General features: G+C 31.8%; 1 protein-coding gene across 3 annotated transcripts in view; it reads right to left on the bottom strand.

Annotated features, from left to right (window-relative positions):
* The window catches only part of LOC129002299 (collagen alpha-1(XVIII) chain-like), a 392,307-nt gene that overhangs the window by 306,706 nt on the left and 58,988 nt on the right, over nt 1-26,613 (bottom strand). For all 3 annotated transcript variants that reach the window (XM_054429992.1, XM_054429990.1, XM_054429991.1), the window contains exon 5: nt 1,820-1,906. In XM_054429992.1, coding sequence (XP_054285967.1) covers nt 1,820-1,906 — 87 coding nt within the window. The remainder of the gene's footprint in view (nt 1-1,819; nt 1,907-26,613) is intronic.

Raw genomic sequence — 26,613 nt, 5'->3', positions numbered from 1 at the left:
CAATGTAGACACGAAATTAGCTTTCGACGCACCTGTAACTTAAAATCTCCTTCATTTTTATTCGTATTCATTTGAAATAATGAGAAGTAAAGCTATGCAAGGAGGAATTTCAGTTCGAAACACATTTCTAACTTCAATAATAAAGTTCTTTATATTTTTAAAATTAATTATTTGTAAGACACGTGCTATTTATTCGTTTTTTAAATCCTATGCCTAATTAGATTCTGATATTAGTTTTTCGGAATGTCAATGTTCAGCAAATTAAACAGTACTTTCTGTGGAACCTCATTTAAATATGTGTCTCCAAATTCATATGTTAATTAGTTGTGTCTCAATTTAATAACCTATGGTGAGTGGGTGAGTGGTTTTAAGTTCTGTCGTATAGTTTAAACCTTAACTAGTTAGACAGCAGTTTCAGGTCTTGATACTGTATATAGGGTACGTGGGGTTTATTTTTCGTATAACAATACTTGATCGAAAAATATTCCACCATATTAATCTCTAAACAAAGGGTTTTACTGTCCTTTAACACTCATATAAGTTCTATGTAGCATAATAATAGTCGACTTCGGAGGTAAATTTATATTAGTTTTAACCGTAAAGTAGAATGTAGGCTACAAATTAAAAAAAAAAAAAAAAAAAAATACAATACCTATGTAAATTATATTTCATACGTGTATTTTCATCTCAACTGATATGACCATTGCATATCAGTTGAATATAATAGAATCATCTTCAATGTAAACCCCTTCAATTATCTATAATATGTCAAGCAAGTTGAACAATTATACCACTACTATCCAATTTAACATCTGTAATTAACATCCTTAACAACATAAATACCAACCCAATAACCGTTAGCCTGACAAAATACGGAGGTCAAAGACTCGTTTTGTCCAGTGATAAATTCGCACCATATCGCAATGTCAAACAGTTTATCTAAACGACCAAACTTTACTCCCGCCCACCCTTGTACGTTTTCTGGGACGTAAAAACTTTGGGAATCGACCGCTAACTTAAAAGTAATACAAATAAATCAAAAGCCTACCATTCCCTACCTATTATAAGTTCAATTAACTGTTAATTCGATGAAGTTTGCAATGTAATTCGATAGTTAGGTACATCTTTTTTAAATATTTTTAAGTACTTGTTTTTCGTTTTATTATAAAGTGACATGGCTTGGGTTTTAGGATGCCTCTGTCCTAAGATAGGCTAAATAATTTCCTAAACAGCAAACATAACATGTTGTGGACACTATACAATGTCAATGGGTTTGTAATGTTCTGTATACTTGTATCGTACATGTTGTATGACTCACCAGTAATAAATATTTAATGGGGTTTTCCCTTTGAGTTTTAAATATCACTTTGCCTGCATTAACACGAAATAACCTCAAGTTTAAAAGCTGTAAGTTCATGTAGACAGTAAACTTTTAAAACAATCATGTCACAATACCTAAGTTCAGTGGGTTATTTTATTTTCATCAGCTAAGGGCTATCATATATTATTATACTTTTTTCAGGATGGTCTTGTAATGCTACTTTACACTGGTCAGAAGGACGATTATTAGGCAATTTTTCAGCATCTAATGAGTTAATTACTGCGTGGTAAATTGAAAAATATCCATGGTCGTTAACAAAATATTATTTACAATGTCTTTAGGTAGGTATCACAGATCCAATGCATTCTAAGGTGTAGCCTTAATACGCCCAATAACGATTGAAATGGTTACGTTGGAAAATGGTTAAGTGAATGTGACGATGGTGTAGTACTATCTGCTAAGGTAAGTAATAGTGGCATTTGTTGGACCCCTACATACCTTATCAAAGCTGGTGACGTCCAAAGGTTTGCACTGTTTCTCCGCCAGATCTGTAGACTGAGACACTGTAAGTTCTTGAATCACCACCTGCAATATACAATAAACTGTACTATAGACATTAAACTAGGAAATATATAAAATTTTAACGGCACTCCTTACAACTCTTACGTTAGTTGTAGACATTCCTTCTGTTAAGTGATCTGGAATTAAACTTGGCAGGGAAATATTAATTACCTTGCATCAGTACAAAGGGATTTTAAGGTGTTGTGAATAGCTTACATGCTAAAGAAAAAAAAACCTAAAGCTTCTCGAGGTTTTAGTATTTTAAATCCTAGTAGTACATAAACGGAGAAAAATGACCGCATCTCAAAACAACAACTGAAATACAAATAAATAGGAAAAAATGTACTACTTTTGGAGGATTTTAGATACGTTATGGTTATGATTTTAATATGAAATATTTAACTATTAAGGATTTATTAAATCTACACTTTACAAATTCAACTTTAAATACATCAATATCCATACCTCGCATGTAGAACACCTGCAGAGGTTATAAAAGATTACAATATGTCACTCATATCCCACAAAACGTAGTAATTGAAGTTTCTGCCGCCAGACGGAGCTTAAGTGTTCAATTTGCGTAATTTCAGCGTCACATTTTACAGCGTTACCGCTTTAATTTGCCAAATTGCTGCTTGTTAAGTCGATCTTTGCTCAACCAATTATAATCATAGTTGTACAATATTCTCCATTGTATAGGGGTTAACTGAACGTTTGAATTTGTTTGACAGCAAAATATTTTGACCACACACACTTATACAAAATTAATTTAAATATAAGGTTTAACATATTTTTAAGACACGCATCAAATAGTTTTAGCTCTTACTGGAAATTTGAGTTGAGAAAGTGCATAACTCAAGATTTCAAAACTTTACAGTTATAAATCAAATTAAAGTATTTTAAAATTACTATCAAATACACTTGCAGGGCCGAAAGTATTGTTCTAAGACCTTCAAGTTTACTTTAACCCAAACTTTAATCTTGTGAGGGAATGCTTTAATCTCGTACTGATCTAGAGCTTAGATATTGTTGAACTTCTCGTTTGATTTAAAATTTTTTATCAAAATTTGGTTTAGCTATAAAAGTAATTCATGAAATAGAGTTGCGTAAATCACTTTTAAACAAAGTGCTAAAAAAACAAATATTTATATTGTCCTAATGGCCTTGAAAGAGGATTAAAAAATCTTAGAGATATAACGAATAATTTAAATTAACCAATTGTTGGTAAAATTATGTTGAAGGAAGGATGAATTTAAATGCACTCGTTTGTAAATAAATGATTCAAAGCAGCTGATGTATTCATAAATTAATTAGAAAATATTTTTAAAAAATGTCTTTAAAAAATGGCTGCGGTACAAAAAATTAAAATTTTTTTTTTAAGTACTGAAACCCTTTACACAAGTATATTTTTAGGTACTGGAACATAATAAGTAGGTGATTGCAAAAAATTAAATTAAAACTGATCTGTCGATCAACCATTGTTCTTGAATCTGACGATAAATTTGGTAGATACCTTCTTTTGCAGAGTATATTTATAATTTCCATCAGTTCAAACTTGAAAGTGCTTAGTGCTTGAGAGTGCAATTTATAATATAAATTACCCAGAGGTCTGAGAATAAGAGGTTAAATTCAGCATAACAAACGAGTTGAGAGACGAGGCTATGTCTCTGGCACGTGATGAAGTGAGCAATGCTGCCAACTGTAGCCACGAAATTTCCCACGACAAAGTACTTCCTCCCACGACACTTTTGTTGTTTAAGTCTTTTGTTCATTATTTAGTTTTATCTCTGTATTTGGAGGTTTAAGGTCTTGTGGCTTAGTAACATGTTCAGTTAAGTATATTTAAAATCAATATTGTGTCTGAGCTTTAAGAATATTTAGCGTTTTAAACTAAACCTTATAATTTTAATATAAACTACTCTTCTTCAACAAAAAGTTTGGTAATGTACAATAGGGAAAGAATGTATATGTTAATTAAATATTTTGCTCTTACATTATCGTTTTATGCACCTTATACAGGGTGTCCCACGTAAGTTGGCTCAAATTGATTATGGAATAACGGCTTTTGAAAACAATTATTTCCCACTAAATTGACCTCAAGGAATAACGTAAAAATAATTTTAACTTTTTCCCCGATACAGGTTGAGCAAAAAAAATTAGGGTAACTGAATCTCAGAATTTTCAAATATAAACATATGTCATGTTGTACATCATTTTAAAGGTATTTAATAAACAAACAATTTGGCGAAAACATTTATTAATGATCCTTTTACGTTTCAAAATGGCGCCATATTTTTTATTAAAATTTTTTATTAATATGTTTAAATGCATTTTATTTGGGCTTAACACTATTTGATATATGAAAATTAGGTTGTTTGTTATTTACACAACCAGAAGAGATACGAAATGTATAATCATCTATGTATATAATCTAAACGTGTTATTAGGTGTTACCCTTTTTGGAGTGGATTTGTTGTGTAAATTATGTTAAAGTAAATTATTTAGGTGACAATAATAACGATCATGCAAAGAATTTGTCGAATTTGACTCTGAGAAAAAGTAGAGATTACAACGGCAGGCCATGTTTCTCCATTCATCTTCATTACTCTAGAGAACCGCCTGTGGCAGAGTAAACGGGGAAATAAGTGACATTACTGAAACCCGAGGAAAACAAACCTCACTGTCGTATTGCCTTGGATGTTTTAAAAGTTATTTTCTTCATATTTAACTGTAGCGTATACCGAATGATTGTTATTACATTTTTATTCTTGTTGTGAAACTTCAAATATATTATATTTGACTAAAATAAACTACGGAAATCGATTTTTTGTATATACATTGTCTAGTTGTTAAAAAACGAAATGTATCAAATACTATCTCAGTTTCTGCCCAAACGTTACTCATCCAAGATGTGTCCGGAAGCACATAACATTTTATAAGTTGCAGCTACCCGCATTGGTGGATAACCGATAGAAAGCCAACTTCATATGGGTCCTTTAAGTCTTTTTTTCACTTCTAAGTAAAATATAAAGTAAAAGAAACGTTATGAAAAGTCTTTCTTCAAGAGCACGCGTAATTAAGTCCTCATGATCGGGTATACGTTTACTCATCCATTCAAGATACAGTACAATAAAATACAATATACAAAAATATTGTTAAATGAATATATAAAATGAAATTGTTTTATCATTTCACTAGGTCAGTTGAAAGGATTGTAACTGACAATTTATTTATGTTGATAAATATTTTGTATTTATAACATCACAGACACGTTAATTATTTTTTATTATTTCAAATACATTGTTTCAATCAATGTTTAAGGTAACCAAGAGCGTGATTGAATACAAACAAGAAGTAATATGCAATATGAGTATCCGCTTGGAAGGTGGATGGAGTTTCTTTCAAGTCATTTCAATTTCGTTCTTTCCTTATGCATATAAACAACGTAGGTTAACGTATGAGATACATTTTCTTCCAAGGATAGAATTTGGTTTAGTGAATAGAATGTGTATTTTGTTCATTTTGAATTTTATAGACCAAAAACAGTGTTATCATTTATATTTAGGCTAGTTTAGAATTACATTTGCCATATATAATCAAAATATCCTGGGTCTGAGGCAGTTTTTTTTTCTGAAGCCTACATATTGTTCTAAGTACGTGAACGACCATAGAAACTACTAAATGAACTACTAAATGGAAAGCATATTCGTTCTACCGGTGATGTTTATGTCCACCAACGTTATGGAAGAACAAAAGCTTACATTCTCAAAATAGGAATAACTTTGAAGAATTGAAACACCGGTTGTAATGGAAAGCCGGTGATTCCGGAGTTTTTAATCTCTTCTGGTAATACTTTAACAGGATTATTATATCGGTTTACACACATATTTCAGTTTTTAAATTTAACATAAATTGAAAAAGTCCTCAAATGACAATAACTTATTCGTCGTGAAACAGAGTGTAATTAAAAATAAAATATATTTCACTGTGCATTAAGTTTGAATGGTAATTTCTTTATTTTTGACTGTAATTTCGAAAGGGAAGGAAATTAACAAAAACATATTATCGGCCTTGTAACGTACGTATATTACACTAGAATGGTATCTTTATAACTTCATATTCAAATAAATGTTGATGCATTTCTTAAACTAATCCTTTGAAACGTTGCATACGTTTATACATAAAAACATTAGTACTTCATTAGCCTAAAAACCTTTGTTGGAGTTCATAGAAAAAACAGACTCCCTTAGTTTTTCTCATCCTTATGGAACAGCTGAAGCCAATTTTATTGTTAGTTCCGTCCGTTTGTCGTGTTTTGTTTACAAAGTGTTCTTATTATTTCAGTAAAATAAAGCCTCGTTTGGTAAAATAAAACAATCTAATAATAAACAATAACTCGTCCCCTAATTATATAACCAAACAGTAAAGCACAAATCATAAAATTAATCCTAGAATTATGGAAACGAAATTTCGTCGACACTAGTGATCAATGTCACCGTACATGAACTAGACTCTAAAAATTCGTTTCAAATTTTACAATGGGATGAGAAGTCTACTTGTGTAAGTTGTTTTCTTCTCGTAATAGTTTTCTATAGTAAATCATTACCCTTTATGTGTTTAAGAGTACAGCGTATACAAACAGTTTTAAGAGCAACAAACAGTTTTTGAGCGGAGAGAGATGGTAAAACGTTGTTCCTAGAAGTACGACAAAGGTTTGCACTCTTAAATAATTACTCGCTCTTGGAAAATGGGAGTTCAAACTAAACACACACTTGACCTGTATCCGGATAAACATTTGAATTCTTAACCAACACAACGATTCAAATGAAAACATTATTATATACGATAAGGCAATTTATAAATGGAATAATATTTAATTGAATTCAAGATACAATTCATTATTAACTACTGTAAATTCAACCTTTTACATATTCCCATTTGGCAAGTATAGCCATGTATACGTGTTTTCCAACAACCTTACAATATTTTTTTTACCCTTCGATTTAATGAAACTTTATTCATACTGACACTATCTTACAAAAATTACTGGAATGACCAAAAGGCAATTTATAAATGGAATAATATATAATTTAATTCAAGATACAATTCATTATTAACTACTGTAAATTCAACCTTTTACATATTCCCATTTGGCAAGTACAGCCATGTATACGTGCTTTCCAACAACCTTACAATATTTTTTTACCCTTCAATTTAATGAAACTTTATTCATACTGACACTATCTTACAAATTGGTGAAGAACCAAAAAATGTGTTTAAGAACTGGAATTTAAAATGTATTTTTTAGATAAGACACATACACACACACATATATATATATCAATATTTCGTTCGGCAATTTCAGATTATAAATAAATTCTATGAATAAAAATCCAACAAGCAAGAAACAGCAGATATCATTCACCTTTTCATATATCTAATGTAACAGTCTTGCGTTCAGGTACACTCGAAATGTAACTAAAATGCACTCTAATGTCTCCCTTCATACCTTTTACCCTATTTATTACCTATTGACCTTCGCTACTCATCTTTATAAAACGCTTTTATATTACTTTTCTAGACGATCTGACGAGGAAAACTACTGTACTGTCCCAAATACAAACTGCTTTCGATAAACTGAAATATAAACCAACGGATTGCACTTAAACTGCTCCTGCTTGGGAAGTTTTAGGTTTGAGTTGAAAAAATGAACAAAATTAGATTGATATGTCTATTTTATTATAAAAAAAAACTTTCATATTATTATTTGCAACATAATATTTTCCCTATTTCGTACAAAAGGCAAAACGTGTCTTATTGTCCATTGGTGGAATAGCTTAATAAACTATTTAATTTTTAAAAATTATGAAGAAATGATGTGAATAAAAATAGCTCAGCCAGTAGTCTATGGCTTGGATTAAAATTATTAATTACATTTTTGGTTGATAGAAATATTATTTAATAGAATTGATTTTTTACACGGTCCCATACATTGTAAGGTTAGAGTTTTACACGCTTTGCACGATTGGGAAGACATATATTAATCATGTTATAAAAACTGTTCAGCACTTATTTTAAGGCATTCCATTATCCACATGGATGTCCAACTGTCAGTGTCATATTTTACATATTATTAATAGTTAACTAATTTATTTTATTTGACGAATATAAAAAAAATGGGAATAAGTGGTCTACGATTTAGATTAATATTGATACTTCTATTTTTGGTCTGTATGAGTATTATTTAATTAAATATATTCTATTCTTGATAATATTAGATGCGATTTAGTGTTTTGTACACTGTACACTCAAAACACACAAAAAATACACAATATTTTTAAATTTTAAATTTTAATATTTTTAAATTGTTAAGTTTCAAACTATTTTTTTAGCTGACTTAAAAACAACAAAGTACAATATAACTCGGAGTAATTTACATTGTAATGGAAACAGTATATTTTTGTGGCTAGCTTTAAGTTGCAATGCATGCACAAACTTGTACAATATTTCCCTATGGATTTAAGATGGGATGAATATAATGCCTGTTGTATGTATAATTTGAGAAAACAAGTTGTGTGACAGATTTTTTCTTCATTTAATCAAAGAACAATATTATTTTTTTAAAGATTTATTGACGTTGTTACTGAACCACTTAACAATAGATAGGATATTGTTATGCATGTATTATTTTTAGATAAAGTTTGAAATAAAACACTACAATAGAGTTCTGCCGACTATATTTTCTGTCTTTATTGGGAATTCGGGCGTATATTTTGCCTCAGCGAGTGCAGGTATATAAAAGAAAGCTATATTAGATTCTACATTCACTAAATTTATTCACATTCAGTACCTTTATAGCAAGAATTTCATCATTGTAGATTATTACATAGTATTTTTGTATAACTTCTTTTCAGGGGGAAATGGAGGTATATGTGTGTAGTTATAAATTCCAAAATATATTTATTTATTTACATTATTAGTGAAAATAGCTTTCTTAATCAAACAGCATCGAATTATAGTATTTTTAATATTTCATAACAATACTTTTTTATCTTAAAGCGGTTAAGAATAGAAAAGTATAATATAAAAACACAGTCTAGTATCTACATACAGTTTTATATAAACGAAATGCCTTTCACATTATAATAAGACTTCATACGTCTACCTAACCTTGTTTATATGAATCGGGATATCACGAGATTCAAACCGCTTCAGGAAAAATATAGTAGATCGCCCATGCACGCAAAAACTATTTTACATTTTTTAGACACTCTATGAAACGTTGGTTTATTTTGGTAATAAATTTTAATGTGCATAAACCTCTTGAAGTAATAACGATTGGTTTTATTCCTATATGAATAAAATAATGTATGAGAATCATTCTGTTTTACATTTTGAAAGGGTAAAATCATGTTGCTTCGTACCTAAACTGAAATCAAAATTGTCTATATATTTAATTAAAAATACATTTAAACATTCTATAGAGCAAACCAAAACCATTTTTAACGCAATCATCTGGTTTTTATCAGTTAATTAAAACTCTCTGCCAGTTCTTATTCCTTTTATCATATAATCCTTCGTATGATTTTTCTTAGTATTGTTTTGGAATTGTGAATTTAAACAATGCTTCAATCTCGCTCTAGCTAGGCCTATTATAATTATGGCAGAGTGTGTTGGGTTTTAGAGGTCGGATAAACGCATGTTTTCCCTCAGAGAGTAATTATATGAGAGTACAAACCTGTGTCGTATTTCTTGCAACAGTGTTTTATCTTCTCCACCTAACGTACAAATTTCACTACGCCCGAAAATGTATTCATAATATTAAATCAATATAAAAGTAAAACAATTGTGAGGAAATTCGATAGAAATTAACAAATATAGATAATATTTTTCTGGGTACATGATAATAATTAAATTTTGCTGTAGGAAAAGTGTGGGTTTGCAAAACGACGAAGATCTCCTTGCAGTGTAGTTTATTAATTTCGAAACCGCAATTACGTTTTTAAATAATCATGAAGACTATTACTCTTTGACTATGTATAACAAATATTATTTAGTTTATAACTAATCGGGGTTTTCTACTAAAGTCAAAATAGGAGAAAATAGTAACCATAATAGTATTATTAGTGTAAACAAAATGTTATCATCTGTTACTAGAATACCACTCATTGCCTTTGACTATTTGAGAAAACAGTTAATGCCACTACTGAAAAATAAAATCAGCTAATTCTATTAAATAGACAGGATGAGGACTCATATTACTATATACATCAATTACACCATCCGTCAGTTTGGAAATTTAATTACATCTAACATACAGCTATAAAGTGTTTGAAATATTGTATGAATAAATTTAACATTCACCTTATAAGAATATTGAGATTTTTCAACGACCGAGTTTGATCATTTTGAAATGCAATAACTATTATACCCGAAGTAGGTTGGTAACTTTGTAAATGAAAATTGCTTGTAAATCCACATCAGATCTTAGTATGGACATGTGTATGTCAAAAAATGTTTACCAAATAAAAGTGTGAGTTCTTGATTCACCTTTTTATACGTCTAATGGAACAGCTTCACTATAAGATACGCTTAGAATGTAGCAGAAATGTTCTCATTTTTCATCTCTATTTACTTGCCCCCGCATTTCCTTTTAATATAACGCTTTCATGTCCTCTTTTGTGTTTCGTTGTTGTATACATGATGTCAATCAAACCAGGTTTATTCCCATATTTGTATTATTAAGGACGAAAGGTGAACTATGTGAATTCCACATATTACTAGAAGAATGTTTGTAGTGAACAAACATTAATTTAATGAAATGTAAACTCCCAAAACCATAAAAACATAGCAGAACTTTGAACTTTCTTTTTTTCGAAATTATCATTTTGATACTATTGATATCTGTAGTTCAAATTACAAATTCTTCTTATGGAATACTGTAAGTGTAAACTGAACTGTAAATCTGTTAAGAAGGCAACCAAATATCAGGTTCAGTATTTCCCGCCGAAGGATTTAGCTCTTCCTAGTCAATTATGTACAGAGATCAGTGTTTTACGAGGGCAAGGTCTGGTCCATATATCAGTCAACTAATCAATAACATCAGCTGAGCTCTCCATGTTGTATGAACACGGTCATGTAGTGGGGAGGTTCTTAAAAACCCTACTGGCTTATATGATATTTAAAAAGACGAAATATGTTAAACACTGGAACCTCAGACAGCAAACTTTGTTTCTCTAATCTAACATTGAGTATCTTCTAATCTACGTCCAATTTCTGTGAAGAAAAAATAAAATACACATATTGCAAAATAAAAATAGTCCACCCCCTGATTCACAACATTTCTCGTTGGTAAAGATAGTTTTATTGTACTACATATATTTTTTTTACAGAATCCCCTTCTTTCGGTTTATGGCAAGTAGTCTACGGATTTTTTATAATCAAGGCTCGAAAGCTTGTTAAATACTTTAGGCTCGATTTAGTAATAACATATTTTTGTAATACTTTCTTATTATATGGCGACCATACAAAGTAGGTATTTTAAGCCAAGTATGTGGGGAGATGAGTGGAGGACGAGCCTAAGCCAGTTTTGTCACAATTTTTTCCATTTCGTCAATCACTGAAACTTACTATATACTTTACTAACTGCAATACTTTATCAATTTTGATAAAATTTAGGAAAATGCCATCTAAATGCAATTAGCTGCAACACTCATGTTTTAAATCAATGGTAGCGCCCTGATGAGTTTTTCATATCCGTTGATGAATTGACGCTGGAATCGTTTTGTCATTTTACACTGGATTGTCAAGCATTAACGTATTGTGAGGCTTAAAAATATGTAAACGACCATCAAAATCATATTACTGGCAGCTGGTAACACATGCATCCTATTAGCTGCATTTATTTCACTCAAAAATCCCAAATAATAAAATAATACCTCCCTATAACATTTCAAGGAGGATAATACCACCACCACAGCAAACCTGCAGACTAAGCAAATTTCCATTTACCTGGCTGGATTTCTACTCAAATATACCATTAAAATTGTCAGATTTATTTCCTATTAAAATAACATTAATTTTAATGAGTACTTAGGTTTACTGCTCCAGGGAATGTATTGAGGTGTGATTTTATTGAAATATTGATAGCTTATAAAATTTATAAAATGGAAAAGATTTGATAAAAATTTATCCATAAACAATATGGTTGGAAGGAAATTGTGAAATTTTTGTGTTTTTAGGGTAAAAAATTGGAAAAACAAATTTTTACCCCATAAAACCCCCCATAAACCCCCGTTCCCATAGTCCGATCATGCTGGTTCGCAAACTCGTTCGAATAAACGTAGGTTTACACGTTTGTACCAAATTTCATTAAAATCAGATCATTTATTGAACGGATGGATGGTGTTTTTGGCCTCTAAGGACCTCAAAATGAAAAAGTAAATCGGTCCCGGGTCTAGATCTTACCATGAGACCTGTGGTAATAGCTTATTCTCTAAATGGGAAATTCGCTAAAATGTACGAGTTGTAATTGTAAACATCTATTTGCAATGTCAAAATCTCTCACTCAATCAATCAATTTAATGTTGGTTGAATTCAATCACGTTTATTAATCTATGCTACGTTACAAAAAATGTTTGAGAACTAAAATTATTTGTTTAAAAACAGTTTTCTGAAAAGTACCCAAGATATAAAAAAAGCTTATTTTCTTGATGCATCTTTTCATGTTTGTAATGGGACAGCCTCGTTTTGAAATACGCTCGAAATGTAACTAAAATGCACTCTTATATCTTCCTTCATATATTAACCTTTTACTACAAACGCTTTTGCTTTTAAACTAAGTAGAAAGTGTATTCTACTGAATATTTAAGGTTGTTTGTATTTCTCAGACAAGTTTAAAAACCGCATGTACTTAAAATAAAAAACTTGTATTGCTCTAACAAACAATCTTTAAACCCTTTTTTCAAACTTGTGACAACAATTTCCAGAATGACATTAAATTAAATTAAAATTACATAAGCCTACTACTTACTTCATTCTTAATGTGTTAGGTAATTGAGATTGTGGGATAAAACACTATGGGCGGGTTTCTGATTCAGGTATTAGTGCTAGTCTTAGACTAAAGCTCATTTTAGTACTGGACTAAGAAAAATGTCTTTCTGATTCGAGTACTTATAAGTCAGCGACTAATCTTAGTCAAGAACTAGTTTTTAAGTCTGGACTAAAGAAATTATGCTTTAGTCCACGGACTAAAACATACTAGATTTTAATCCTGCCTAGGGGTAGGATTAATTTTAGTCGTCCACTTTTAACCTAAGCCATTTTTGTGTGTTAAAGTTTAATGTGATTATGGATTACATTGATTATCATGATTTTTACCGTTTTCGTGGGCCGCGAATTCGTCGTGAGCGGAAAAACAATCCATTTGATGACTTAAGTGAGGATGAATTCAAGGATAGATATAGATTTTCAAAAAACTCTGTGATAGAACTTATTGAATTGATAAGGCCTAGTTTGGAAGGCACTTCCACAAGGGGAACTAGGTTACCTTTGTGGAAGAAAGTGTTGGTAGCGTTGCGCTTTTTTGCAAGTGGAACACTTTTGCGGGAAGCCGGCGATCTAACTAATATTTCAGAATCATCGGCATGCCGCTATGTGCCTAAAGTGGCATTGGCAATATGCCGTGAACTGAGGAAAGACTACATCAAGAGCTTTAACCCCCACCCAAAATCTCTAATTCCCACTGGTCCCCTAAGTTAAATGGTAGAGGTTATTGCTGATATATATGAAATTGTAGGGGTCAAAGGAAGCCTTGACAACAAAAATGTCATTTGAGAAAGTTAGTTTTGGTGTCTAGCAACAGTTTAAACACGTCTTATAGAAAATATTTTAAGGTGATTGGGAGAACAAGGATTGGTGCTGATGAAAAGCTAAACTTAGTTTAGAGTAGTTTAAGTAAGTTAGACAGTGTGTAAAGAGACTTCCGTAACTTATCTGTTGTCAAGAACAACCGAATGAAATAATTGATTATTCGATATTTAGATTATTTCATTAGTCTGGTCGACAAGTTTTTTTAAAAAAAGGCTAGGGTAGGCCAGTAAGTGGGTGCACTTTACTTTACATCCTACACTCATTGGAATGAAAATATCGATCGATATATTGATTATTCGATAAGTTATATCGTTTGGTTAGTTACGTAAGGTTAACCTAACCTAACAAATCCAAACAATATATCGAATGAAACAATCGAATAACCGATATTTTAATTTGAAGGAGTGTAGGACGTAAAGTGCAGCCAAAAGAAATAGGATGAAACACCAATCCTACCTTTAAAACACCTTTAAAGTTTTACGATATAACTAGTTTATAACAATAATAAAATATATTACAACGATAAATGAATTAAAACAAAAATAACCCTCAAAACCAAGGTGTTTGACTGAGATCGTCGTTTGTTTATTTTTTCAGAGCAGTCAGCTGTGCGCACATCAAACTGACAGTGTTGCCAGCATGGCGGCACAAGTTACCCTACATTTCCCTTGAAAATCATGAGCTCTTTTAATCTCCGACTAAACTAAGTACCCGCTTTAAATTAGTCCGTGTGTCCTTAATCCTTGACTCAGAAAGTGAATTTTTAGTACATGACTAATTTTAATCCATGACTAGCCTAGTTCTGGACTTATAAATCCCTGACTCAGAAACCCGCCCTATATGTGTTAAACGATAACTTTTAGTTTTCATATAAATTATTCCAACAACGCCTTAAATCCCACCTTGAATTGCGTTGAGTTCGATTCCTTAAAAACAGTTGTGGTAAACTCAAAATGAAATAGATAGTCAGTAAATAATCGCAATACCTTCCATCGATATATTTCCAGTTTAGGGAGTATACAATACAATAAATAATAACATAATGATTTAACCAGAGAAAACATTATCTATACAAAACAGTCAAGGAAATAAACCATCAAACCTAAAGTACGTACAGGTCACATGCTAAGCACACTGAAGCTTTTCATTGAAAAATGCCGTTCCTAAAGTAAATCGAACCTCGTATGTTTGCCAACCTTGTTGAGATGAGAAGAAAGAACGAGTTTTAAAGAGGAAAATGCAATCCTCGTCCCTTTTTAGCGAAAACTCATAAAAAACCCTGCATGCTTTTTACTGCAATTCATTCAGTATTGATCGAAGCAAGTTAGGTGTTTTAAGTGTTGTATTCTCTTATAACATTAAGTTTTAATGTTTACAGGTTGAAAAATGATATGTTTTTAATATTTCTGTTTACTGCACAACTAACAAACTAATAAATGCGGATTGAAACTCTATATTTCCTGAAGGATTATTTATAATACCTCAAACATGTATTACACGGGCTTATACATACGGGGCTTATACACGGGTTTATTACATAATATGCTTGGGTATAGAATCTGTTAATTTCTTATTCTTCACTCGTGCGTAATTTCACATAGTGTAAGACTAGAGGATTTCTAGCTTGGAGGTGGTTTTTCAAGTATGTTATGAAATCGTACGATTCTCTATTGTTACATGGATGTTGCAGACACATTGACGATGCTTTAGTGGAATAAATGTGCCTTCTAAAGACACTTTTCATGAAAAAAGTTCTTTAAGCATTAACTTCATACTAGAGGTCGTCCAGTGGTCGAGAACTCGACCAAAATATCTAATGTGCAGACTATTTACATCACACGCTGTAAATAAAACATGTCATTGGAATTTCTTCCATTTGTTTTGATTTTTTGGTTATTTCGTTGTTATTTTGTCACGAACATGGCAACCCATAAGTCCCATGTTAATTTTGTAAAATTTTAAAATAATTTTTTGTGTTTTTTAGCCTATTTTAATTTATAAAGAAATTCTGCACACCTACAGGAAAATACCTTTTTAACAGTATGCGTAGATTTTCCCTACGATGCACAAGAGCTGAGAAAAAAGGTTTTAAAGAAACATGCTTGCCTATTAATATATAGATTGATTTAACATATTAGTTATGTCTACAATGTTACAGGCTGACTGTAAGTCGAGAGGTCAAGGCAGTAAATGCACAGTTAATCACCCTCTATGAATACAGGGGTAGCAGCCATACCTAAGTGCAAAGCTGTGTTCTCATTGTGCTGGTTAGGTTCAAATTAACACCCTCTTAAGCACCTATATTTACATACTTTTAGTGTAACCATCCGTTTAAGCAGCCAACACAGCCAAAAGTACTTATTTTCAATGTTTCCATCTGTGCATGTTAGTAGTTAGCACTCATCAGTACAATATCGTGAATTTCCCTTGTATGGGGATAAGCTATTACCGTAGGTCTCGTTCTTGGTAAAGCCAAGACCCGGGCAGAATTTCTTCGTCCCCAGATGCTAAAAACATCCGTTACAATTTTAAAATTGTATTCATTACGTACTAATATATTAGCACTAAAACACTCACTTTATTACTTCCCCCGTTGCATCAAACCAAAGTAATCATCAAGTCAATTATTATTTAAATATATAATAAATCTGATATGTTTAAGGGCATTTTAGGTTAAATTCTAATGAGGCAAATTAAAATTGTTTTATCCTGCATGTTTGCTGCGGCCGGGGTATTTTATGGAAATATTCATGGTTCTACACTGATTTACTATATCGGAAGAATATTATACAAGTCGGGGTCGAAGTAGGACAATTTGACTCTAGTCCTAGTCCCAACTTCTGTTAATTAAAATCCGTCTATTAGCTTTAAAAAGGCTTTTATTGAATTTAAAATGAGAATTAACGTCAAAATAAACCTCACACAGGGAGCAATTATTTCAGTTTGCACCACTTCCTTCCTATTTATACAACCTTGACCCAACACACGGTGTAGGAAGTATGTAGGCTGCGGCTACATAAAAGTCCTCGTTAATTCAACACTCATCTCGTCTTACCACACTCTTGTCAGTCTTGCTAACAATGCAAATTATCCTTACGAGGTGCAAATGTCTCATGGGTGCAGTATGTTTATATATATTGTTGTCGTACTTCAGCAAATCAGCAGTCTTTAATTCATGCGTTGTGGGTCTAAAATGGCTCGTTTACTCCCTAGGGAGTACAATACCTTTTTACTCCTCAGGGAGTAAAGGTCAGATGTAAACTTCAACTGTAAGCTATCCCATGTATTGGAATTACTTATCGGTTGATTTATTCGGTTGCAGCTTATTGAGGTATTCATGTCTATAGTTCGACATATCGATGGTAAGCCTATAGTAACACAATCGTAATATACTATGATTGAGCTCACTTACACAGCTACATACTAAATAGAAAACAACCTGGAAGTCGCTTTGAGAGGTTACATGAAAAATAGTTTGTGAAGTTACTTTATGTATAATACAATTTAGTTTGATCACAAATCACCATACAAGCACACATTTACTCGACTAAAACATCGACGAGGTGTCTACAACACACGTGTTACAGTTGAGAAATGGAACAATTTCAAAAGCTATTTCAAAAACCGCTTCCACAGATGAAAACGCTCAGTCAGCCTTATAGGTGGAATAACGCACGAGTTGTTCACAAAAACAGATTTACGGTACTTAACTCGATTTAACAAATTCATATCACTTAATAAATTACAATAATAATAATAGAAGTTCTTTATTCAGCAAGCGTTTTTCAATGATGTACAATTGTGTGTAAAACAACTCTTGTCATTAACCTACTTAAACTATATACAACGTGAAATAACTTATTTAAGCTCTTGTACAACAAGGCTGTCCAAATACAGGGAGTCCCGTTAGTAAACAGCAGCTTCGGGAAATGGTAACATTGGTCAAAATAAAGAGAAAAATAAGAAAAATCATGATTTTTTTCCCAAATTCACTTTGTTGGCCAGATGTAAGCCATTTATTTTTTTTACATGATCATTTGTAATCCTTAAATTTTTAAACCAATCCTTATTCAACTCGGTGTGTATATTAAGGTAGAAGTGACTTATGTTTGAGAAAAACTAACTTGGTCCAATCCAAAATTATAGTGTGGCAGCCATTTTAATTCTTAAAAAGAGAAGTATATCATTCATGGGTTTTCTTATTTTGACCCACAGAATCATTTACCGGACTTTGTGAAACACCCTGGATAGAAAAAAGATAGGTGCATTTTATACTGGTCAATCTAGCTATGTACAGAGAGTACTATTTTACGATCTCAGGTTAAACCTAGTCCATAAATCAGTCAAGTGTCCGATTACATCCGCTGAGTTCCATGTTTAATGAGCTCGGTCATGCAGTAGAGTCGTTCATAAATGTAAAAAAAAACCATTCACAAAACTTTAATGGCTAATATTGTCGGAAGACCTAATTTGCCATCAAGTATGGGATCGAAAAAATTATTTAATGCATTACTACATTTTGGATATTTTTAAAGTACACACATATTGATAAAACCCTCAAGACACTTAAATTATGTGGACCTCAAGTTATCGCTCTAAAAGTTATTAAGTTTTTTTTTTCAACAGTTAGTTTTTTAGCGTTGTTTTCAAAAATGAGTCAGTTTAATTTATTTCCCATCAAAGTGCTTCACTAACTCGTATTATTCTAAATTACAATGAAAAAGGCACGTATGTGTGTGGTTAGTGTAAAACGCCAGTAGTGCTGCACTCACGTTACAGCTGAAGAATGGGACAATTTCTAAAGCTTTTCCAAAAACCGCTTCCACGGATGAAAACGCTCTGTCAGCCTTACACATGGTGGAATAACGCACGAGTTGTTCACAGACGGATCTGCGAAGATTTAACACGAATATTTTCAATCGATTTTTAAAATTCTACGTGGTTTTACTTATTTTTCAAAAGTATATACAATATTAGTTAGGTGACTACTGGATATAGGTTTTTAAATCGGTTGCATTTTCACTAAATAAAAGGTCAGCATTTACTACAATGTCATTGTAAACGTTTTTTAATGTGCCTAACGATATTATTTATTTTATGTCTACATAATATGTTATCGTTGGGGAGTGAGCTGGCGTAGTGGTTAGAGCGCGGGACTTCAGTCCCTGAGGTCCCGGGTTCGATTCCCGCCAAGTCACCAATGGATTTATCTAAGTGATAATGCCTTAACCCCTAGGTCTAGCCTGAAGTAATGTGAAAAACAATCCCAGGCTCGTGCCTAGCGTCCTAGGACAAAAAAAAAAAAAAATATGTTATCGTTATCAAGGGATCTATTCATTAGTCATTTTGATAACGCGTAAATTCATCAACGACTATAAATATAAATTACCGTAATAATAAAATAAGTAGGCCTATAAATAAAATTTACGGAAAGTAAATAAAATAAACTTCTTATAACACTTAATTTTAAGTGATATAAGACTTTTATTTCTTTCCTAAAATTTAATAACACGTACAATGCTGATCAAGAAGGTATTTAAATAAAATTCATAAAACTTAATCTTTCAAAGACGAAGGTGGAGTTGTGCAGTGTGCAATAAGTAATTTAGCTTAGCAAGCTCAACTGAATATGTATTAGATTAAAACCTAAATGAAAAAAGTGGACATTTAATTAACTTAACCATTAATTAAATTATTTGCTAGGTGGAGTAGATATAAACATTATATTTTAAAACCGATTAATGAAGTCGTTTTAAATCTATATCGTAATCGCATTAGAAACTCTTACACGCTCTCTACAGTTTTACCAAGAACTTGAAGAGAGCTCAAGATCCCAAAAGAAGAACGTATCTTTTCATTTTTGTAATGGGACAGCCTCGGTTTAAAACACGCTCAAAATGTCACAGACATGCACTCTAATACTCTCTTTTTCGTCAACCCACTCACTTGCTCATTCTCGGTATTGACTTTATAGAGGGGATACGGGGTTGATATGTACAAAAATAAAGGTAAGGAAAGTAACTGACAAATAAAGTGACTGATAATTCTTTAGCATTTAATAAACTAACGTGTAATCTTAAGAATAAGCGTAATATGGTGTTATATATGACCTACTAATGCCTGATAATCAAAAACTAACTAAACAAATGATTTAAATTGACCTAACCGAACAATGCGTTGGACTGTATGATTGATTCTAGATTTGCTCATAATAATAGAAAATAGTTTGATCATAGGATATTATTACATTCAACACTAATGTTTTCCACATGACTTTTATTTTGGTTACTATGTGAAAAGCATTGCATCTGAAAGTAAAATATCTAGTTTACAGTAAAACAAACATATTAAATTTAAAACCACTGTATTTTTCACGTAAAATTAAAGAAATTCATTTCATTGCATAGCTAGTTCATTGTTCATCTGGTAAAACGGCATTTAAACGAATGTAACCTTTTTATCTAGATATAAAAAGTATAGTTAAATTTGGAGTTATAGTCGTTGCGAGTGTGCTCTGGATTCAAATAAAAATGTGCTGAAAGTCAACCAATATTTGATTTAAAACGTCACATCCTACTATGATGGGTTTATTGCCTTTCGTTGTAATTGAGCTCTCACTTAGAAATGGAAATGATTTTACCAAATCATAAAGCATGTATTAGACTATCTGTCAGATCGTCTAGATTATCTATTAGACTATCCGTCACGCTGTTATTTTTCACCATGAATCAACAGAATATTTCAAAATTATTCACCATAGGTTCGATTCTGAAAAGAGACGATAAAGTTTGATCGTTCGTAACTGGACTCAGCTATCTTTAATCATCGGGATCTTGCTAAAACACAGCTGGTCTTAGTCAGTAACAAAGCAACACAGGTCATTTTAGCGACACATATGGGGAATAAGCTATTACCGTAGCTCTCATTGTAAGACCTGTACCCAGGACCGATTTACGTGTAAACCTACATTTATTCGAATGAGTTCGCGAACCGGCATGATCGGACCATGGGAACGGGGGCTTATGGGGGGGGCTTATGGGGTTCTCCCATTTTTTACCCTGAAACCCTAAAATTTTGGAATTTCTTTTCCAACCATTTTGTAGAGCTTAAAAAAGAAATAATTTAGTATATTGAAGCATTGTTGTTTGCCTAATAGTTACGGAGAAAATTAAAAAAAAGTTTTAATTTAAAACTCTTACGGAGAAAATAAAACTGTTGTAGTTTACTTGTTTATGGATATATGTTGGTAAAATTTTGCAAACTTATTTTGGCGTTTGGTCAAACAACGCTTTTTACCTTCCCCGTAGCAGCAAACCTAAGCACTATTCAAATCTAATGTTTTTTAAATTGGGAATAAATATGTCTCATTTATGGAAATGTTGTAAAAATATAATCAGACAAGTTAAAATCCGCATAGTCTGCAGGTTTGCTGCGGCGGGAGTATTACTTCGTTTTACACTCATCCTTCAGACATATTCAGCATAGAATACGCTCCAAAAGGGTGCAGCTGTATTAAAAAAATGAATTGAATTGTAAAAACTTTATGACGACACTGACACTACTGGCTGGAGAACTTTCCTAATTCCAGCAGACAATGATGTAATCGCGAAACGCGTACATATCTAACTTAAATTGAGCGTTGTTGATATATTCAATCTTATAATTTTAACACAACCCCTTAATAAACCATTCAAACCAACTCTACACTAACAACCGTAAAATGAACTAGTTCGAATTACAGAATTGGAAAATAATAAAAAAAAGGAGCCTGAACACCGTAATTGCCGGCATGTTAAGGCTGTATTAACGGACTTGTATTCGTGTTCTCTGATTTACGGAGCTATGGACACGAGCACTGGTTTAGAGGTGGATCTGATTTGCCATATGTGAAGTTGATTAATTACTACCCCAAACATACCTAGTGTGTTAGCGCTTTAGAACATACAAGGGTATTATGCATTTCAAAGTGCCAAGTTAACACGTTACGTTTTTATCCATCATTGAGAGAAATAAAGCATTACTCCTGCACAAGTGAAAAAGTATATTAACTACACCTTCCTCCATTATGTAGATTAAAATGTTTGTATACAGCTATATACACAATGGTTTTTTGTTTCTTTTTTTACCCAGTAGCCTATTTTCTATACTTTTCATACTTTAATACTTTTTTTATTAAATGGCAGCCATACATATGTAGGTATTTTAAGCCAAGTCCCCTTTTAACCTGTGTTTCTATACAGACAAATTACTATATCAATCATACGGTAGTTTCGAAATAGTTTACCGATCAGACTAAAATATGTGTGATATTCTTTTTGTTATAACGTTTACTGGACTTAAAGTGTACACCAAGTTTTGGATTAGTTTTAACGCAAAAAATGCTTTATTATTCGGCCTCTATTTCTGTTTTAAATACCATCTTTGTATTGGTAAAACGTTTTACTGTACGTCTTTTAAGAATTTTATATTTAACACAATCCATTTTATTTTTTCAATTAGTTTCATATATTAGGATATGACAGTATTCCTTACGTAAAATTTCAGAAAGCCCCCCTTTACCCTGATACACTGTTATTTTGCGGATTAAAATAACTAAGTTAATTCACAATAATTATTCATTGAACAACAGAGATTAGGCCTAAAGTTTTGTGATTATAAAAAATATAATAAAATAAGTTGACAATACAATATGAGTAGTTCATGTTGAAGTAAATTGAATTGCTATTTTCAATCATGTTCGTTTATTCCCATTTAAATATTTTTATTTCCATTTTGGGAAAAAGTCGTCCCACAATATGAAAATTATGAAGGCACAACACGCTTCAATAACAAAAATAACTTACGTTCCAAACGCCCAAAGCATCATAGATGAGATCGAGTTTCCTTGGGTTTCAGTAATGTCACTTATTTCGCCATTTACTCAGCCACAGGCGGTTCTCTGCAGAGAAATGAAGATGAATTGAGAAACATGGCCTGCCATTGTAATCTCTACTTTTTCTTAAAGTTAGATTTGACAATTTCTTGCTTTATCTCTTTTCATATTTTTCTATATAAAAACAAAATGGGCTAATAAGTTACGAATATCCCAGTCCCCGAATGAAAACATCTCATTAACTATTCAGGAAACTTTCTAGACAGCTCTCAAATCAGTGTTGATATAACTACCCAGCAATTTACTACTGTATTGGCTTTTATATTGTCGAGCAAGATGTTTTTTTATGTACTGCAGTCTCATAGTACATTTATTTCATCCTTAACATATTTAGAGCTGCCAGTCATGTAAGCTTTGCATTTATTTGTACTATTTGATTACTTGTGTTAATGAAATCTACTTTCAAATTGTCTTTAAAAGTTAAATTACTTTTCTAAAAAAACATTGTTGGACTTTTTTCATTCCAACTAGAATTCTTCACAGAGAAGTATAACTGTTGTTATAAAGTTTCATTATTTTTTTCTATGGTTAAATTTATAGACCTACAGATCCGACTCCTTACAAGCGTTACTACATTCGATAATACAACCTAAAAAAAACCATGACCACACTGGAAAAAATCAACCTACAAATGACATACATTATACCTAATATAAAACTCCAACCAATTAACAGGTTTAAGCTATTCCCAAAAAGTAACATGTAGATAAGCAACAGTGTGTGGAAAAGAAAATTATAACTTTTTTTCAGAAATGATACATTGTATCTTACTTTAAACAACAAATGTGTCGTGGTAGGAAGTACTTTGTCGTGGCAAATTTCGTGGCCAAAGTTGGCAGCATTGCTCACTTCATCATGTGACGGAGATGTTCGTTTTTATGCTAAATTTAACCTCTTATTCTCAGACCTCTGGGTAATTTATATTATAAATTGCACGTTTAAGCACTTAAAACACTCAAGTTTAATCTTGTGGAAATTATAATTTTTTCTTCAATAGGAGGGAATTGTTCAGTCCAATCATTATTTTGGTCAAATCTAAGAACAAGTCCTGATGGTTGAATGATCAGCTCCAATTTTACCTTTTAAAATCTTCCTCTATTTTATTTACAATTTTTGCAACAAAAGTGTATGCGTCTAATATTATTGATGTCCTAATGAGTTCTCCTTTTGTGCACTCGCAGCAGTTAAAGTGAATTTTGGGAAATAGTTCCTCCAACATGCTTCACGAGTACCATACCAAGTTTTACAATGATCAAATAAAAACAAGTGTTAACAATCCCTACCTTCCAACGGGTTTTTAAGGGGTGAATTAGTTAAGGGGATTGTTGCAAAGGGTGTTTTAGGGTTTTGTAGGTTTTTTTGTTTGATATACTTTCAGACCAATTTTAATTGATTTAACAAATTTATTCTGTCTAACTTATTTCCTCAATAATCGTTTCCTCTATAACTGTTTCAAGTTAAACAGTTATTAGTCACTATTTTTCGAGTATGTAAAATTAAAGAAACCCAACATCAATCATTGTCCAAATCAGAATAGATGGATTAGAAAGTTTTCTTTTGGGAGTTTTGGGTAGGGATGTTCTTAAGTGTAATGTACTCCAACAACACTTTCGACCTTGCAACTGTATTCTGGGCTTGTAGCTTGAGTTTTTAATAATTAATTAATAAGTTAATATCTTAACTAAAATTTGCGGATAGCCCTATCATTATCTGATACACTTGTGAGGCATATCTTAAATATAAATAGATAACTATTATTTAGGTTACATGTTTTTTTTAGTTTACTGTGAACCAAATTCAAACCAAAGTGTACAGTCAGTATCATTATCGGAGGTGATTATACAAACATCAAATGTAATTGGTTGAGCAAAGATCGACTTAACAAGCAACAATTTGGCAAATTAAAGCGGTATGTGACGCTGAAATTACGCAAATTGAACACTTAAGCTCCGTCTGGCGGCAGAAACTTCAATTACTACGTTTTGAGGGATATGAGTGACATATTGTAATCTGTAATCACAACTGCAGGTGTTCTAAATGTGAGATTTACCTATTCATGAATCTAAGTCTAGAATAAAACCATGTTTGCTAAATTAAACCATGATGGTTGTATGAGAACACTTATATAGATTCATGTCATTAACTAATTGATTTACCAATATAAATTGTAGTAATTTATACTATTCATGCTATAAATCAGGGTGTACAAGGGGATGGATAATACCTTCTATTGTTGTCTGAAATCAATAGCCTTGTCAATAAAAGTGATACTGCAAGTAAATGCTAACCTTTGTTTTAACTGAAACTGTACTATAACTACTGAATTTTTATTTTTCACATTACATAAATATGTATTACCTAGAACTGCGATTTTTCATAAAGATCTACATTCATATAAGAACTTTAAGAGAGCACGAGATGCCTAATGCATCTTTTCATATTTCTAATGGAACTGCCTCGCTTTAAGATACGCTCCGAATGGAACGGCAATGTACTCTAATATCTTTTCTCTCGTACTTTTATTCCCTCTTTCACGGTATTCAGTCATCTGGTTAGGATAGTAGAGCTACATGGGCACTACTTTTACTAGCTGGCCGTGGAAAATTATAAGGGCGATCAGCTAAACAACTAAATAATTGATAACGAACATTCATATTCTGAAAGTGACGTATGTAAGACCTAATAGAATAATTTAGAGACTGAAATTGGTGTAACAAAAATACAACAAAGGATTTATTGTTGTAGGAAATTAATCTAAAACCACTTCTTTTAACAACAAGGTACACTAAAGACCCTAACCTCATTTATTTGCAAAATGAAACTGTATACAATTAGTCTAAAAGGTGACATGTAGTTTTTTTTTACAGATTTGCTTTCAGAGCATTCAAAGTTTTCGGTGGAGTTCTAAAGTTATTTCATTATTATACTTTTTATAACAATCATACATAAAACTAATTTTACAATGATTTTCTTTGTCAGCAGTCTTCAAAAACTAATTATTTGATATTGTCATAATTTGAATACTTAAAAGACTTAATTTCCCATAACTAAGTCATACCTTTATTTGTCATCAGATGTTTTTAGTCATTAAGCTATTTTATCATTTCTTTTTGCATCGAAAACAAGTCTAAAACGGTAAACAATTAATAGCTAGACGCAACCAACTTTACTTTACTATAGAAAATAGGATTTAAATGTCAGACAGGAAAAAGTACAATATTAAATTGCAATCAATGGTTGCCTTAAAGTAAAGTTTTTCGTAGTTATTTGCGTGCTGTTTTGCACTTTCTAAAGCTAATGCCGTAGTTAGCCAGATGAACCAAAGTAATAAGTATTAATCCAACATCAGAAGTTGATCAACGTAGTGAATTATGTTCATAAATCAGTATTATACGAGTGTCACTTCTGGTATATAAATCAGTACCGTGGTCAATAACCTTTAAAGGTTGCTTTGAAGTGATGTACTATTTTTTGCTTAGTTCTCGGCATGCTGCGATGAACTGTCAAAGCTGATAGTAAGGCATGAAATCGGTCTAGTCAGGTAAACCCAGGCAATAATTTATCCGATATGGAAAAGAGGTCAACCAAGTCAATTATGTACATGGATTAGTATGTGTTATTTTACGAGGATCAGGTCTGGTCAATACATCAATCAAGTAGTCAATAACATTAGCTGAATACTCTATGTTGAATAAGATCTGTGAGGAATTTCTCTGCATGTGGTGTCATCATAAACTATCGTCAACTTAACAGAAATTTATTGAAAATTTGATAATAATGTACATATATGAACGAACTTATCATCTAGTTGGTAAATAAATGTAGTATTTTGAGATTGAAACGTGCATTTTAATAGTAAAACAGATATTTGCACATAACGAACCCCAAAGAATAATAAACCGTATGTAGTAAATATTATGAAATCCGA

This window comes from Macrosteles quadrilineatus, unplaced genomic scaffold (genome assembly GCF_028750875.1).
Source record: "Macrosteles quadrilineatus isolate MER2022 unplaced genomic scaffold, UCM_ALF_1.0 Scaffold_9__3_contigs__length_116548681, whole genome shotgun sequence".
NCBI lineage: Eukaryota > Metazoa > Arthropoda > Insecta > Hemiptera > Cicadellidae > Macrosteles > Macrosteles quadrilineatus.
The sequence above is the reverse complement of the archived record's forward strand: the minus strand, read 5'-3'. Positions and strand labels throughout refer to the sequence as shown.